Source organism: Heterodontus francisci, chromosome 6, assembly GCF_036365525.1.
Source record: "Heterodontus francisci isolate sHetFra1 chromosome 6, sHetFra1.hap1, whole genome shotgun sequence".
Classification (NCBI taxonomy): domain Eukaryota; kingdom Metazoa; phylum Chordata; class Chondrichthyes; order Heterodontiformes; family Heterodontidae; genus Heterodontus; species Heterodontus francisci.
In genome coordinates this window covers 52,688,994-52,706,368 of record NC_090376.1, presented here as the reverse complement: position 1 = coordinate 52,706,368, position 17,375 = coordinate 52,688,994, and the positions used below count along the sequence as shown (strand labels likewise).

Sequence of the window (17,375 nt, the reverse complement as noted above, 5' to 3'; positions counted from 1 at the left end):
AGAACCCTTAGGAGTATTGACAGGCAGAGAGATCTGGGCGTACAGGTCCACAGGTCTCTGAAAGTGCCAACACAGGTGGATAAGGTAGTCAAGAAGGCATACGGCATGCTTGCCTTCATCGGTCGGGGCATAGAGTATAAAAATTGGCAAGTCATGTTGCAGCTGTACAGAACCTTAGTTAGGCCACACTTACAATATTGCGTGCAATTCTGGTCGCCACACTACCAGAAGGACGTGGAGGCTTTGGAGAGGGTACAGAAGAGGTTTACCAGGATGTTGCCTGGTCTGGAGGGCATTAGCTATGAGGAGAGGTTGGATAAACTCGGATTGTTTTCACTGGAACGACGGAGGTGGAGGGGCGACATGATAGAGGTTTCCAAAGTGGCATGGACAGAGTGGATAGTGAGAAGCTTTTTCCCAGGGTGGAAGAGTCAGTTACTAGGGGACATAGGTTTAAGGTGCGAGGGGCAAAGTTTAGACGGGATGTGCGAGGAAAGTTTTTTACACAGAGGGTGGTGAGTGCCTGGAACTTGCTGCCAGGGGAGGTGGTGGAAGCAGATACGATAGCGACGTTTAAGAGACATCTTGACAAATACATGAATAGGAAGGCAATAGAGGGATATGGGCCCCGGAAGTGCAGAAGGTGTTAGTTTAGGCAGGCATCAAGATCGGCGAAGGCTTGGAGGGCCGAATGGCCTGTTCCTGTGCTGTACTGTTCTTTGTTCTTGTTCTTATGTACACTTTATTTCCTTTGCTTTTTGTTCTTTTTTTCACATTGAATACACCTTGTATTTTTATTGTTCTCAGTTATGGGGGTAGCTTCCCTGTCACTGTCCATTTCAACGAATCCTACATCTTTGATGTGGCTTGATTTGGGTGCCCTTGGATCAAGATTTTGTTTTATACATTATTATCACTTCCCAATCTACTGATGGAAAGACTAGTGTACATCTAAGATGTGGTATTTAATGATATTAGGGTGCTGTTAGATCTGTGCATTGTGCATATTCCCGACTTCCCAGTGACTGTCTCTCCCCGACTTCCCAGTGACACTCCCTCCTTGACTTCCCAGAGACTCTCCCTGACTTCCCAGTGCTTCCCAGCAGTTTAAGTGCATTTGTTTCATAGATCATTGTATTTATGTTACAAGGCATGCCCTTACTGCTCATTTGATATAACTTAATTTGAGTTCTGTGTGTGCCAAGTTTAGAATTATTGACTGACATGATCCTGCAATCCTGAGTGATGTATGCACTTCTCCCCGACTTCCCAGTGACTCTCCCTCCCTGACTTCCCAGTGACTCTCCCTCTGTGACTTCCCATGGCCATCTCTCCCTCCGTGACTTCCCCGTGGCTATCTCTCCCTCCGCGGCTTTCCCGTGACTCTCTGTCGCTCCCCCGACTTCCCCATGGCTCTCTGGCCCTCACCCAACTTCCCCGTGGCTCTCTGTCCCTCCCCCAATTTCCTCGTGGCTTTCTGTCCCACCCCCGACTTCCCCGTGGCTCTCTGTCCCTCCCCTGACTTCCCCATGGCTCTTTGTCCCTGCCCCAACTTCCCTATGGCTCTCTGTCCCTCCCCCGACTTCCCTATGGCTCTCTGTCCCTCCCCCGACTTCCCCGTGGCTCTCTGTCCCTCCCTTGACTTCCCCGTGGCTCTCTGTCCCTCCCCCAACTTCCCTGTGGCTCTCTGTTCCTTTCTCCATGACTTCCCCATGGCTCTCTGTCCCTCCACCAACTTCCCTGTGGCTCTCTGTCCCTCTCTCCATGACTTCCCCGTGGCTCTCTGTCCCTCCCTCCCCGACTTCCCTTTGGCTCTCTGTCCCTCCCCCGACTTCCCTATGGCTCTGTCCCTCCCCTAGCTTCCCAGTGGCTCTCTGTCCCTCCCTCCATGACTTCCCCGTGGCTCTCTGTCCCTCCTTCCTCGACCCCGTGGCTCTCTGTCCCTCCCTTCGCAACCTCCTCTTTGCTCTCTGTCCCTCCCTCTGCAACCTCCCCGTTGCTCTCTGTCCCTCCCTCGTGACTTCGCTGTGGCTGTTCAGCCCTGCCAGAGGTCAGTGACAATATTTCTCACTCCCCAAGTTCACAGTGACACTCTTGACAGAGACACATTGCTTCTCTTGAATATGCAAGGATGCTGTTTTTCTTTAGCACTCAGCAGTTCCAAAACATTCTTTTTGCTTCCTTCTGTTCATATGGAAAAACTCTAATTTCAATCCAGTTCACAGACATGCTTTTCTTTTCTCCCACCTATACAGACAATCTCTTCCCCTGATATGCTCTTTACCATAGCATCCAACTCCAGCTTTTGCTGTTGCTGCCTTCTTCGGCAACCAGTATGAATTTCTGATCTGAGAGCACTGTTGTAAAATCAGGAATTCCCCATTGCTGATACAGTTTCTTATAACAACACATTAAACAGACTACCTTTATTCTACATTGCTTTAGGCCACCATCTTTCTTTCTTGTAGAATTTGATTCCATACGTCAAATCCAGGAGAGGAGTAAGATCATTAAAACTGAGTTATAGTGACTCATGGAAGCAACCTGAATGTTGTGGGGGATGTTTTATTTGCTGATTTTTTTTTGTACTTACAAGGACAGACTTAATGATAAAGCGTCCACTGACTTATTGTAAAAACTTATTATGGTTGACATTTTTCTGACAACCATTTTTACTCTGATAAGCATGCAGTTATGTAGTGTAATCATTTTGTTTCAAAGTCAACTTGTCTCATTGGAAACCATTTTTAAATTTTTTAGGATGATCCACATATGAATCTGGTGATTGAAGCCATCAAGAATGACCCACTCAGACAAGTGGAGCGAGAAAGGTAGCATACATCTGCTGTTTTGAAAACTAACATGCTACTTTTTCTAATTTGTACCTCTGGAGCAGCAAGTTATCTCTGTTACTAGTTAAACTCCAGACAACCAATGACAAGAATGACAGTTTAATGTTTTTTTAAGTCACTTGTTCCTTATGCTAATAACCATATTTCTCAGCTACTTGCTATTTCTTAGAAAGCAAATCACAGTCCAAGTTACCGATATTGATTTTACGAATATTTCTATACTAATATCATATTCCTGTACAGGAATTATATAGATGAATTTTTTTGTAGGAATGCAGAGAAGCGGATCTTTTCAAATATCAAATTCTTACCATTAAATATTTTTTTCATCGGCCTGCTTTTAGAGGAAATTAGATATAAAATTTAGGAAAACCTGTTGGCAACCATTTTGGAGTATGCTACAACTGTGTTAAAGGTTCTATTATAAAGACAAATATAACTAGCTATATTCTATATATGTTTAATTCTGCAGGAAAGCAATGGCAGAGAGATTTATTATGACAGCAGCTAAGTTGATAGCACCTGCGATTGAAGCATCGTTTGCTGCTGGATATGACTGGTAGGAACTGAGTTAATTTGGATTAGTACAGCAACTCTGGACGGACTGCCTTAAGCAAATAATTTCAAGGAAAAGTTATATTTAAAAGCCCTGGACAGCATAATTATGCCTGTATTTACTCTAAATTGTAAGGTATTGATTACATTATTATAAAAGTTGCAGTGTTCTCCAACAAAGAAGGCCTGCTTCTGTTAATATTATTCTTGAACCTGCTATCAAGAAGTTGGTGAGTGTAGTCTAGGTCCAATATTCCTTTCTTAAACCTGGATCAGCTTCAGTTTTTGGTGATTTGCACTTTTGAACCACATAATGTAATGTTCTATTACACCGGTGTATTGTGCCCAGGACAACTTCAGTTTTAGCAAATTCCATTTATATTGCACCTGCAACTAAAAAGCATCCTGAGGCACTTTACAGAAGTCATGTCAGAAACAGATGCCAAGCCAAGAAAGAAGAGATTGGGAGTGGGGGTCAAAAACATGGTAAAGCAATGGGCTTTGAGAAGGTTTTTAAAGGATAGAGAGGTGGAGACCAAATTCCAGAAATTAAAAATCAGGTGACTAAAGGCTTTGCTGCCATTGGTGGGGTACAGAAGGGATGGGTGCCCAAGAAGCCAGAGTCAGAGTAACAAAGAGTTCAAGGCAGCATATATGGTTGGAGAAGAGTGCATAAGTGAAGTGAGATGAGACTATAGAGGAATTTGAAGTTGCGGATGAGGATTTAAAATTTGAGACATTTTGGTTTGAGGAGGCAATGTGAGTCAGTAAGATGGATGAGCAGCCTCATGGGCCAGCAGTTGCCGGCTACCTATTGGCATACTCCAATGATGTTGCAAATGTTTTTTCACCTGCGTTAACTCCTGTCTAGCAAAATACCGATCCTTTGTCCTTACAATTCACTTGAAGTGGCTCACAAACTGGCTAGATTTTCTTTCTCTTCTGCTTCCTACACTTGGTCTTGTTTACTTGTGAAATGTAATTCGCCCAGTGCACCGTCCTTAGATCCACTCTCTAAACTTCTTGGGGTGCTAGTATCTATGCTAGTTCTAGGGGAAGAAGTGCTTGGCACAACCAGGTGTGGTGTGCTAGGGTCTGTGGTGTCATTTGCAGCTGCTTCATCTTGGGAAGAATTTTTAGTAAGAGAAAAATAAAAGAAGATTCATCGTACATCCCTAAGACACGTTGCTGACGAGAAGTACGATCATAAAACATGTTGTTCCTCATGCAGCAGCTTGAGGATTAAGAAAGTGGGTATGGGAAGGGTATGAATAAATGAAAGATGTTTGCAAAGTGGTGTCACCATGCTTCCTAACCTTTCCACAGCCTCTCGGCTAATGTACTCTCTAATTTTTTTATTTCTGAGTGCGTGGGTGATTTGTTTAGTGTGTGTGGTCCCTTTAAAGTTTTTTGCAGGGCTGCACCACACATTAACTTAAAGGGGTTGTCTTGTGTGTAGCCTGTGCAGGAGCTTTTGGGTTGTCATATGGTGGTGCAGCTTAGAGCAAACGTTGTTCTCGGCCACAAAGTGTGCATTAGCTGTTTCAACATGGCAGGCCTATTACCTGTCCTGGTCCTGTCTCTGTAGTTGTGTGTGTACTATCGACCTGTAAGCAGAACGCATTTGGAAAGATAATGGCATGGCAACTACCTGAACACCCCAAGCAGCATTTGGCAATCTCTGTCAAAAGGCCATAATTTTGTAAACTAGTTAACATGTAGGTAAAGGAATTTTCCCGGTTCTGCAGGGGTGGGCTTGAAGGTGGGACTGAGAGGAAATTCAGATATCCTGGTGTCAGGCCAGCAGCCCAATGCGTTCCTGTCTCCTGGCAATTTTGCCGGAGGCGGGTCGTCACCTGCAGAGGCGACCCGCCCGGCAACGCCGGGTAGCCAATTTGAACAATTAATTGTTTATTTGTGCGCTGACTGGGGACACCGTCAGGATCTTCCCAGCAGCGGACAGGCTCCCCCACTGAGGGCCAAGCCTGGCAGGTGTCTGAAGGCAGCTTGCCGACCACTGGTCAGGTAGCCCACGAGGCCTCCTGTTCTTACCTCACCCCCCCATCACCAGAGCAGCAGAAATAAACGAGCCACAGCTGCAGCCACCGTCCATCCTATGGAGGGTTTTATTTTTTAAAAATTCAAACCTCTTTGGAGGGCGCCTCAATGTGGATGCACCCTTGTGGTCCCCATCCTGCAGTGGCAGCACCCACCCCTACTGGTGGGCTGCCATCCTTCCAAGGCTGCAGCCCCTCTGATTGAGCATCCAGCCTCAGTGACCCACCTGCCATCCTTAATAAAAACAGAAAGTGCTGGAAACACTCGGCAGATCTGGCAGCATCTGTGGAGAGGGGTGCAGAGTTAACGGCTGGAATTTTATCAGTAAGAATCGGGTCCCGTCGGGGTCTTGTGGAGGGAAAAATGGCGTGCGATGACATCGGGCCGCGTCCCCGGCGTCATTACCTGCTGACGCACTTTAACCAGCGTGGGAAGTCGGGCGCGATCGAGTTTGTGCTCACCGCCCGACTAACATCAATTGAGAAGTACTTAAGGTACTTCAGAATCCAAATGACAGAGATTTTACGCTACCTATCTGATTTTACAGCTGTTAATTGGGTCGTGGGGCGTGTCGGGAACCCTGCAGGTTCAAAAGGGCGGCAGGCATTGAATCATGAGGGAGTTGGAGGTAAAAATGTATTTATTGAACTTCATTAATGCTGATGTTATTTGTGTGTCCTAAGAAGGGGTGTAACTTACAGGTTGTGCAGAAGGTTTAATCTGAATGTTATGCACTGCTGATCGGGACCCATCTAATATTAGTTATTGCCTGAAAGGAAGTACCTGAAGTGAGCCAGTCACAAAAGCTGGAAACTATTACCTGTGGTCAAAGCATTTGTTCTGCTGTTCAACAATGGGAATTGTTCACTCTGGCGGTGGATAATCAGATGAGGAGGACAATGATTCAATGAGTGACAGAAGTACAAATGGTCAGGGGAACGTACAGCAAGCTGCATCAGTGCATCCTCATGCTGCTGGAGGGAGAGTAGTTCGCAGAGTCACCCGGGAGTGACCAAATGTCAGGAGACGTGCCTACCCAGTAGTAAGGGCATACCGAACGCATCTGAACTACCTGCAGTTGTCAGAACACCAGTGCAGAAGAAGACTGTGGCTGTCACGGGAGACTGTCACATCTCTTTGTGAGATGCTGGCATTGGATGTTGCATCAAACTGTCTCGGTGGCCATCCAATGCCAGTTGCTCTAAAGGTTACAATAGCTCTTAACTTCTACATGTCTGGCACCTTCCAAGCCTCAGCTGCAGACTTGTGTGGTGTCTCACAATCAACAGCGCACCATTGCATAAAGGTTGTGACTGATGCATTGTTTCAACCTGCTAACCATTTCATCACGTTCAAGACGGACAACACCAGTCAGGCTGAGAGAGCCAGAGGCTTCAGCACTATATCTGGCCTCCCAATGGTACAGGGCGTGATAGACTGTACTCATGTGGCCCTTAGAGCACCAGCTGGACAGTCGGGGGCATTCATGAACCGCAAGGGATCCCATTCAATGAACGTTCAGTTCTTCTGTGATCGTCGGAAGCGAATCATGCAGGTGTGTGCACGTTACCCTGGTAGTTGTCATGATTCTTTCATTCTCCACAACTCACAGGTGCCTGCAATTTTCAGTCCTCCACACAGAATGGAGGGATGGATACTTGGCAACAGGGGTTAGTTATCCTCAGAAGACATGGCTCATGACACCAGTGAGGAACCCAAGGGGTGAGGCAGAGGAACAATACAACGGGAGCCATGCGGCCACCAGAGTGACAATCGAGCAAACTATAGGCCTCCTAAAGATGAGATTTAGGTGTCTTGACCGCTCTGGTGGATCACTGCAGTACGCACCATCGAGGGTTTCAGGAATCATTGCCGTGTCCTGTGCCTTGCATAACCTGGCGATTGAACATGGAGATGCCCTAGAGGATGATCAGTGTCAACGCCATGTGTCATCAGATGATGACGACGTTTCTGTTGAGGAAGATGGGCATCAGTCTAATGATGATCATGGAGAGGAAGCTGAATGTAACTTGGCTCTAAGTGCTAGAGAAACAAGGGATTCTCTAATAGGAACGTGTTTCAATTGAAATGATATAAATCTTCACAACTTTCAAACTGCTTTATGACATTAATCATTGTGAGAATCTGACAGTGCAAAATCTCTAACCTTTAGGGGATGAGACAATGCGATGAACTAATCCATCACATCATGAGGGACGCGACCCAAGTGTGTGGCCTCACATTTGAGACAAATTGAGTTGACTAACTATGTAGTATCTGACTTCAGGAATGACATGTCCAATAGTAAAATCTCCAATTTAGTCAAACACTATTATTTAACAAATCAAATAAATGTATTTCAAGTCACCCAGTGCACCAGTAGTGAAATTAAAGAGTTTTCTTAATCCGTTTATGCGTGCTCATTCGTGTGCATGATGCCTTGCCACCAGACTTACCAGAGGCAGGTGGCTGATCTTGTTGCTGCCCTGCTTTTGATGACTTTGGCGGACGTCCTCTGCATGCTCGCAACCGTGAGGGCTCTGGCATCTCAGGGTTCTCATGACAAATATCATGAGCATCCTTTATCACCCCGGGATTTAGCGGTTCACATTTCCCTTGCAGAGGGAGCAAGGAGCTGCAGGATGCATCAGAGACGCCTTGAGAGGAGCTCCCATATAGGATCTGCTGCCCCTGTGTCCTCGTGAGGCTTGGATGGTCCTCAAAGGTGGCATCAGAGCGATGAGTGGCCTCAACCTGGTGCAGTCGCATCAGATTATGCTCTCCGATGCTCTGGTCCAGGGAGGCCACACTCGCTCTGAGGTCCCGAATTGCATGAAGAACTGGTCCATCCACTGCAGCCCCCAATCTTTCAACGGAGGAAGCCAGATGTTCAAAGGTCTGTGGGTTTGTTGAACTCATACTCTGGATGGATGTCTCCAGAGTGTGAGTCATAGCGCACAACGTCTCAGGCATCTCCGCCAGATTTCCATGGAGCGCATTCTGCACCTGCAACATCGCCCGACGAAAGGATGATCTCAAAGGAACGTCATCAGCTTGTGCCTCTGCACTGGCCTGGCATCCCATTCTCCTCTGAGTGTGTGATGCATCGCCGATTCTGCCTCTGGTGGCTGGCCCGGCAACTGTGCTGTGTTCACACCAGTTTGTGTCATTGATTCCTCAGACACAGTCATCCCAACCGAAGTGTCAGTATCTGCTGTGGTACTTGGTGCGTCGTGATGATGTGACGGCGCTCCCTCTGAGGCGCCCTCCGCCACCTCAGAGGTGGATGGTCGGGCAATGGAGTCGCTTGCTGGCACATGCTGTGTTTCACCTGTTGGGAAAAGCATTATGCTCAGTTTCATCATCAATCCAGAGTTAAGCAGGAGTTTGTGCCCCCAGCATGGTTACATCTGGGTGATGTTACAATTGAGGGCAATATTCAGTGCATTTGACATTCACCAAATCATTGGCACAGTAACGCAGCCTCACCACCCCCGCCCTCCCCTCCATAATGAAGTGTTACATCACATTCTGGATCACTCACTCTCATGGCAAGGTCCACCGGCCTCGCCATCTGCCACGGCGCGTCCTCCTTCCTCCCCTGCTATAATTAAGGCATCCTCCTCCATTCTGGTGAGGAATGCCTGGGTGGCCACGCCGCCACCAGTATGTGACCTCTCCCGGGCATTGTGTGCCCTCGTTTCCTAAATAAACAAAAATACTTATTTTATACATAGTGGCATATGACGCTGTCACCCAAAGGGTTGATGTTGCATTTCACTGCTGTGACAGTGCTGGGCGCAACTTTAACACCACAGCATCAGCGTTCATCTCATACTTGCCCATCATGCGTCCCATTTCAAGGCAGCAGCCAAACATTGATCATACAGGGCTTCCACATTGCATCATGAGTACACAAAAAGCCTCCCATGGCACATAAACGATTAGATGAATGTGGAATGCTCCTTACCCGTACAGAGCAAAGCAGGTCATTGAGGCGCTTGCGGCACTGTATCCATATATGGCTCACTATGCCTCGACTGCTGACCTCCTCTGCCATCTCCAGCCAGGCCCTTTTGGTCACTTCGGAGGGTCTCCTTCTCCCGATTGATCTGAATAAAATGTCTCTCCTCTCCTCAACGGCCTGGAGGAGGACCTGCAGTGAATCATCAGAGAATTGGGGGGGCAACGCGATTGCTTCTGCCCTCTATCACCTCTACCAGTCATATTGTTGTCTCCCAGTCTTTCTGTGTTTCAAGGTATGGAGCCTTTGAAATCTCCATGACTTATGACACTTGTATCTTCCTTGACATCTAATGAAGAACTCACTGCTCTGTTTAACTTCAGTACTCCTTTATATAGGGCTTACAATCAGCCTTCCACGGATGTGACGCTGCCCCCAATGATGCTGAAGTTCCCGCCTGCGCGCGCCATTTCTTCTCGTAGTTACGCCGTGGGACTGCGGATCAGGTGATCAGCATGTGATGCTGGCGGCCAGGCGACGCGGAGCGGGATCAGGGGCCTGATCCGCTTCTGGCGCATCGGCTCCGGAGCCACCTGTAAGCGCAAAATTCCGGCCAACGTTTCAGATCTGTGACCTTACATTAGACCTTTCATCATCCTTAATTGGATGGCAGACCTGAAGGCAGCTCTTAATTGGCACCTCTGGGACAATCTGCCAGGTAGGCTGCTGACAGCAAGTGCGGGGTTGGGACCCAGAAATGGTCTCACCCCTCTAATATTTTTTAAAAAGAACAATATTTCACCTAGACTTTCTGTTGGCAGTACTATTTGTGAACAAAACTTTGAAATGCAGTGTGCAAGGTGTGGACATCTGTAGTTGTGCCCAGCTCTTTGTGTTGTAGGAAAGTGTTTAGGGGAAGGGTAAATTGTCTTTGTGTGTTCTCTCCTTGAGGGTGCAGAGGAGAAAAATTGACATCCGTGTCATACCTTCTTTGGGTGAAAAGGAAGCATGCGCATTAAAATGGCTATACCTATGCTGCAATGCTGCTGATACCAGCAAACATTTTCTTCATTTGCTCCTAAGTTTGATGGATCTAGGGTACTGCATTAACTCACTACTTGGCTTTCACCGAAGCAGCTTGGTCCCCTGCTTAAAAATGGGAGGCTTCTCCTTTGCTGCAGTTCCTGCTGAAGGTCCTCCATTAAATCAGTGTTAAATGCTGAAATCTTTCCCATGGTCATCACCGTACAGATTTTGCAAGGAATATTTGCTTCCATTAAGCTACTGCAATCCTTAACTCCTCCATAAGAGCCAGCAGCTGTTCTTTAGATGCTGCTGACTTGTCTAATTTTTGCACATAACAGCCATGGAGGACACCTTGAACTCTTTTTTCCACTGCCAGCATGGGTGCAAAAACTCTGTTTGAGCACAACTTTGATTTTGGTGGAATTTCGGAATCAGGGTTATAATACACATTTGAACTTGTATTCCCATTTCACTGATGCTTTAAAATACAACAATGCAATATTTGTAATCTGAGAACAGGGCATCACAGTGGGTTAGAAAGCTGACATCTAATCTTATGATCTTAGGTTTTAATGAAGATTAGATTGTTGGGCCAAACTTTTCCTCTCTTTGATATAAAGGTCTAAGGAAATATAATAAGCCAAATATCTTTGTGATGGCTATCCACAGCATAACAACCATATATTTGGCATCCTCATCCAAAAGCTAATGTGGGAAATGGAAACCTGACACTGGTGCTATCGCACTGTGACACATTGGCTGGAATTTTATGCCCCCTGCAGGAGTGGGCTGGAAGTGGGGGGGGGGGGGGAGGGGGGCGTAAAGTTGAGTGGGAGTTGGGGGTGTCATTCCTGTCACCTTCCCACCCCTACTGCAATTTTCCAAGCAGCTGTGGTGCAAAACGGCAAGCCCACCCCAGGCCAATTAAGGCCCTTAAGTGGCCAATTAACTGCCACTTAATGGCCTTCTCCCACACTGCTGGTATATTACCAGTGGCGGGCAGGCAGCTCAGGACCCTCAGGAAGCCACCCAGTAAAACCTTGCGGCCTGCTTGCAGGCTTGTGGGGGGGGGGTGGAGGGGAGCTTCCTCGCGATCGGGCACCCTGTGCCCCATGGAGTGACCCCCACGGCACAAGCCGCCCCTACTGCATTACATTTCCTCTGCTTCCCCCCCCCCTTTGTCTCGTTGGGGCCCAACAATTGTCTCCGGCATGGCCCAAATTCCCACTTACCTTTTTCAGCACCGGCATCCACAATCCTCCTGAAGTTGGGGAGCTGCTGGCTCCCTAATTGGCTGGCAGCTCCTAGAGGCAGGGCTTCCTGCCTCAGAGAGGCGGAATTCCCACGCGAGGCCAGTTAAGGGCCTGGGCCACGTAAAATCTCTGTGTGGTTCCCAGGCCCAGTGGAGGTGGGCCGGCCCCTGACTTTTAAGACAGTGGGCGGAGCCTCCACCCTGACATAAAATCCTAGCCATTGTAGTTTAGAACACAAGAAGTAGGAGCGGGAGTAGGCCATTCAGCCCCTTGAGCCTGCCCCACCATTCAATAGATCATGGCTGATCTGTCCCAGGCCTCAACTCCTCTTTTGGGCCTGCTCCGCATAACCCTCGACTCCCGAGATTTCAAAAATCTGTTTACCTCCTCCTTAAATACAATTAGTGACCTAGCCTCCACAACTCTCTGAGGTAGAGAATTCCAGAGATTCACCACCCTCTGTGAGAAGAAATTTCTTCGCATCTCAGTTTTAAATCTGTGCCCCTTTATTCGTAACTATGTCCCCTAGTTTGAGATTCCCCCACCAGTGGAAACATATTCTCAACATCTACCCTGTCAAGCCCCCTTAGAATCTTATATGTTTCAATAAGATCACCTCTCATTCTTCTAAACTCCAATGGATAAAGGCCTAACCTGTTTCGCCGCTCTTGATAAGACAACCCCTTCATTCCCAGGAATCAGCCTAGTGAACCTTTTCTGAACTGCCTCCAGTGTTAGTATATCCTTCCTTTAATACGGGGACTAAAACTGTATGCAGTACTCCAGGTGTGACCTCACTAACAGTTGTAATAAGACTTCCCTATTTTTAAACTCTAACCCCCTGGCAATAAAGGCCAAAATTCCATTTGCCTTCCTAATTACCTGCATGCTGACTTGTGTTTCCTGTACAAGAACACCCAGATCCTTCTGTACTGCAGTATTTTGTAGTCTTTCTCCATCTAAATAATAATCTGTCTTTTTATTGTTCCTACCAAAGTGGATTACCTCACACTTCCCCACATTGAACATCATCTGCCAAGTTTTTGGCCACTCACTTAACCTATCTATGTCCCTTTGCAGATTCTTTGTGTCCTCATCATAACATGCCTGTCCACCTATTTTTGTATCGTCAGCAAATTTGGATACTCTACACTCTGTCCTTTCCTCCAAGTCATTAATAAAGATAGTAAATAGTTGAGGCCCTAGGACTGATCCTTGTAGCACCCCACTAGTTACGGCTTTCCAACCTGAAAAAGATCCATTGATCCCAACTCTCTGCCTTCTGTGTGTTATCCAATCCTCAATCCATGCCAACACATTACCCCCAATTACCCTAAGCTCCTATTTTGTGTAATAACCTTTTATGTGGCACCTTATCGAACGCCTTCTGAAAATCCAAATACACTACATCTACTGGTTCCCTTTATCCACTCTGTTTGTTATATCCTCAAAGAACTCTAAAAAAATTTGTCAAACGTGATTTCCCTTTCATAAAACCATGTTGGCTCTGTTTGATTGCATTATGTTTTTCTAAATGTGCTGCTATTTCCTCCTTAATAATGGACTCTAGCAATTTCCCAATGACAGATGTTAAGCTAACTGGTCTATAGTTTACTGCTTTCTGTCTCCCTCCTTTCTTGTATAGGGGCATCACATCAGCGGTTTTCCAATCCGCTGGTACCCTACCGGAATCCAGTGAGTTTTGGTATATTGTGACCAATGCCTCGACTATCTCTGCTGCCACTTCTTTTAAAAACCTTGGGTGCAGGCCATCAGGTCCTGGCAACTTGTCTGTCTTTAGTTCCGTCAGTTTGTCCAGCACCTTTTCCCTCGTGATAGAGATAGTTACGTTCCTCCCTCCCATTTACACTCTCCTCATCTATTATTGTTGGGATGTTTATAGTGTCCTCCACCGTGAAAACCGATGCAAAATATTGGTTTAAATTATCTGCCATTTCCTTGTTCCCTGTTATTAATTCCCCAGTCTCATCCTCTAAGGGCCCCACACTTACTTTAGCTACTCTCTTCCTTTTTGTATATACCCGTAGAAGCTCTTACTGGTTGTTTTTATATTTCTTGCTAATTTACTCTCATAATCAGTTTTCTCTCTTTATTAGTTTTTTAGTCATCCGCTGCTGGTTTCTAAAAAATTCCCAATCCTCTCGCCTACCACTAGCTTTCGCCGCTTTATACGCCTTTGTTTTTGATTTGATGCTTTCCCTAACTTCCTTTGTTATCCATGGGTGGTTCATCATTTTCTTCGAGTCCTTCCTTCTGACCGGAATAAATGTTTGCTGAGTGGTATGAAATATCTGCTTAAATGTCTGCCACTGCCCATTTACTGACTTCCCCTGTAGTCCATTTTCCCAGACCGTTTTAGACAACTCTTTCTTCATATTTCAGTAATTGCCCTTGTTTAAGTTGAAGACACTTATTTGAGACCCGAGTTGCTCACCCTCAAACTGAATTTGAAATTCTACCAAGTTATGATCACTCCCCCAGAGGATCCTTAACTACGAGATCTCTTATTAATCCTACCTCATTACACATTACCAAGTCTAAAATAGCCTGTTTCCGGGTAGGTTCTGCAATGTATTGTTCTAAGAAACAATCCCTGATGCACAAATTTGTCTTCCATGCTACCCTTGCCAATTTGATTTGTCCAGTCTATATGCAGATTAAAATCACCCATGATATTGCAGTGCCCTTCTTACATGCCTCCATTATTTCCTGATTAATATTTTGTCCTACAGAGAGGCAACTCCTCGGGGGCCTATAGACCACTCCCACCCGTGATTTCTTCCCCTTGCTATTCCTTATTTCCACCCAAACTGATACTACATCATGATCTATTACACCTATATCATTACTCACAACTGCACTGATCCCTTCCTTTAATAACAAAGCTATCCTTTTCCTTTCTGCCTATTCCTCCAGAATGGCGAATATCCTTGAACATTGAGATTCCAGTCCTAGTCATCCTGTAACCACGTCTCTGTGATAGCTATCAAATCATATTCATTTATTTCTATCTGTGCCGTCAGCTCATCTGTCTCGTTACAAATGCTACGTGCATTCAGAGAAAGAGCCTTAAGCTTTGACTTATTACCATTTTTACCTACTCTGGTTCTGATTTCTGCTGTACGCTTATGCTCGTATTCTCTGTCCCTACCTGTCAGACTCTGATTAATGTATGCCTCTTCACTACCCTGCACCTCTGCTCTCTCGTCACTTTTCGACTTTTTTAACTTCCCTTCAATTAAACCCTCCCCCCCCCCCCCGCCCCCCCAACTATTTAGTTTAAAGCCTTATCTACAACCGTAGTTATACGATTCGCCAGGATACTGGTCCCAGCATGGTTCAAGTGCAGCCCATCCCAATGGAACAGCTCTCTCTTTCTCTAGTACTGGTACCAGTGTCCCATGAGTTGGAACCCATTTCTCCCACACCAATCTTTGAGCCACGCATTTACCTCTCTAATCTTATTTATCCTATGCCAATTTGCATGTGGCTCAGAGAGATTATTACCTTTGTGGTTCTGTTTTTTAATTTAGCCCTGAGCTGCTCATAGTTCCTCAGCAGAACCTCTTTCCTAGTCCTACCTACATCGTTGGTACCTATGTGGACCACGACAACTGGATCCTTTCCCTCCCACTCCAAGTTCCTCTCTAGCCCAGAAGAGATGTCCTTAACCTAGGCACCAGGTAGGCAACACAGCCTTTGGGACTCTCTCTATCTTTGCTGCAAAAAACAGTATCTATTCCCCTAACTATGCCATCCCCTATGACTACAACATTTCTGTTTTCTCCCCCCACTTGAATGGCGCTGTGAACCACGGTGCATCGGTCAGTTCGCTCATCCTCCCTGTAGTCTGTGCCCTCATCCACATCGGGAGAAGAACCTCGTACCTATTGGATAAGGGCACTGGCTGAGGCTCCTCCAAAGCTAAATTCTGGATCCCCATACCTGTCTCACTCGCAGTCACACCCTCCTGTCCCTGACCACAGTCCAAATTGGATGTAATTAATCTAAGGGGTGTGACTCGGCTGTGCTGGGATGGAGAAAAAGGGACAAGAGGGCAATAGTGGTAGGGGATTCTATGTTTAGAGGAACAGATAGGCGTTTCTGTGGTCGCAGATGTGATTCCAGGATGGTATGTTGCCTCCCTGGTGCAAGAGTCTTGGATATCACCAAGTGGCTACAAAGTTCTGGAGGGTGATGGTGCACAGCAGGAGGTCATGGTCCATGTTGGTACCAGTGAGATAGGTAGAAAGAGGGATGAGGTCCTGCAAAAAGAATTTAGGGAGCTGGGTACCAGATTAAAAAGTAGGACGTCAAGGTTTGTAATCTCTGGGTTTCTTCCGGTGCCACGGGCTAGTGAGTACATTAATAGGAGGTTAGAGCAGATGAATGCATGGTTGAGGAGATGGTGCAGGAGGGAGGGCTTTAGTTTCCTGGATCACTGGGCCTGTTTCTGGCGAAGGTAGGATCTGTATAAGATGGACGGGTTGCACCTGAACCGGAACGGGACCAGCCTCCTTGCTGGGAGGTTTGCCAGTGCTGTTGAGGGGAGTTTAAACTAATTTGGTGGGGGGAATGGGATACATAGTGGAAGCACAGTAGGGGGTGTTGTACAATCAAATATAAATGAGAAGCTAAGTCAGTCTGGAGGGCAGAGTAAATGTAGACATGTTAGGGCTCAAGCAAGTAATGCAAGGCTAGATTGTATCTATTTTAATGCAAGGAGTCTTACCAGTAAGGCAGATGAATTGAGGGAAACAAAAACAAGAAATGCTGGATTCACTCAGCAGGTCTGGCAGCATCTGTGGAAAGAGAAGCAGAGTTAACGTTTCGGGTCAGTGACCCTTCTTCGGAACTGAGTTCCGAAGAGGGGTCACTGACCCGAAACGTTAACTCTGCTTCTCTTTCCACAGATGCTGCCAGACCTGCTGAGTGAATCCAGCATTTCTTGTTTTTGTTTCAGATTTCCAGCATCCGCAGTATTTTGCTTTTATTTTAGATGAATTGAGGGCGTTGATTAACACAAGGGAATATGATATTATTGCTATCACTGAGACATGGTTGAGGGAAGGGCAGGACTGGTAGCTTAATATCCCAGGGTATAGAATCTTCAGACGTGACAAGGGAAGGGGTAAAAGAGGAGGTGGCATTGCACTGTTGATTAAAGAGTCAATTACTGCAGTAAGGAGGGATGTTATCTTAGAAGGTTCCTCTAATGAGGCTATATGGGTAGAACTTAAAAACAAAAAGGGAGCTATAACTTGGCTGGGAGGGTACTACAGGCCTCCAAACAGTCAGGCAGTGATAGAGGAGCAGATATGTAGGCAAACCTCAGAGAGGTGCAAAAATAATAGGGTAATAATAGGGGATTTCAACTTCCCCTATATTAGAGGGGATAGTATTGGTGCAAAAAGCTTAAAGGGGGCGGAATTCTTCAAGTGCATTCAGGAGAGCTTTTTGAGCCAGTACATACAGAGTCCTACAAGAGGAGGAGAGGTACTGGACTTATCCTAGGGAATGAAGCCAGACAAGTGGTAGAAGTGGCAGTGGGGCAGCATTTCAGGGATAGTGACCATAATTCTGTAAGATTTAAGGTTGTTGTGGAAAAGGACGTAGAGGGACTGGAAACAAGAGTACTGAATTGGG

General features: G+C 46.3%; 1 protein-coding gene across 7 annotated transcripts in view; it reads left to right on the top strand.

The window, feature by feature from the left end:
- ift88 (intraflagellar transport 88 homolog) overlaps window positions 1-17,375 on the top strand; it is a 171,149-nt gene that overhangs the window by 73,728 nt on the left and 80,046 nt on the right. For all 7 annotated transcript variants that reach the window (XM_068033663.1, XM_068033661.1, XM_068033665.1 and 4 more), the window contains 2 exons: window positions 2,761-2,831; window positions 3,325-3,411. In XM_068033663.1, coding sequence (XP_067889764.1) covers window positions 2,761-2,831; window positions 3,325-3,411 — 158 coding nt within the window. The remainder of the gene's footprint in view (window positions 1-2,760; window positions 2,832-3,324; window positions 3,412-17,375) is intronic.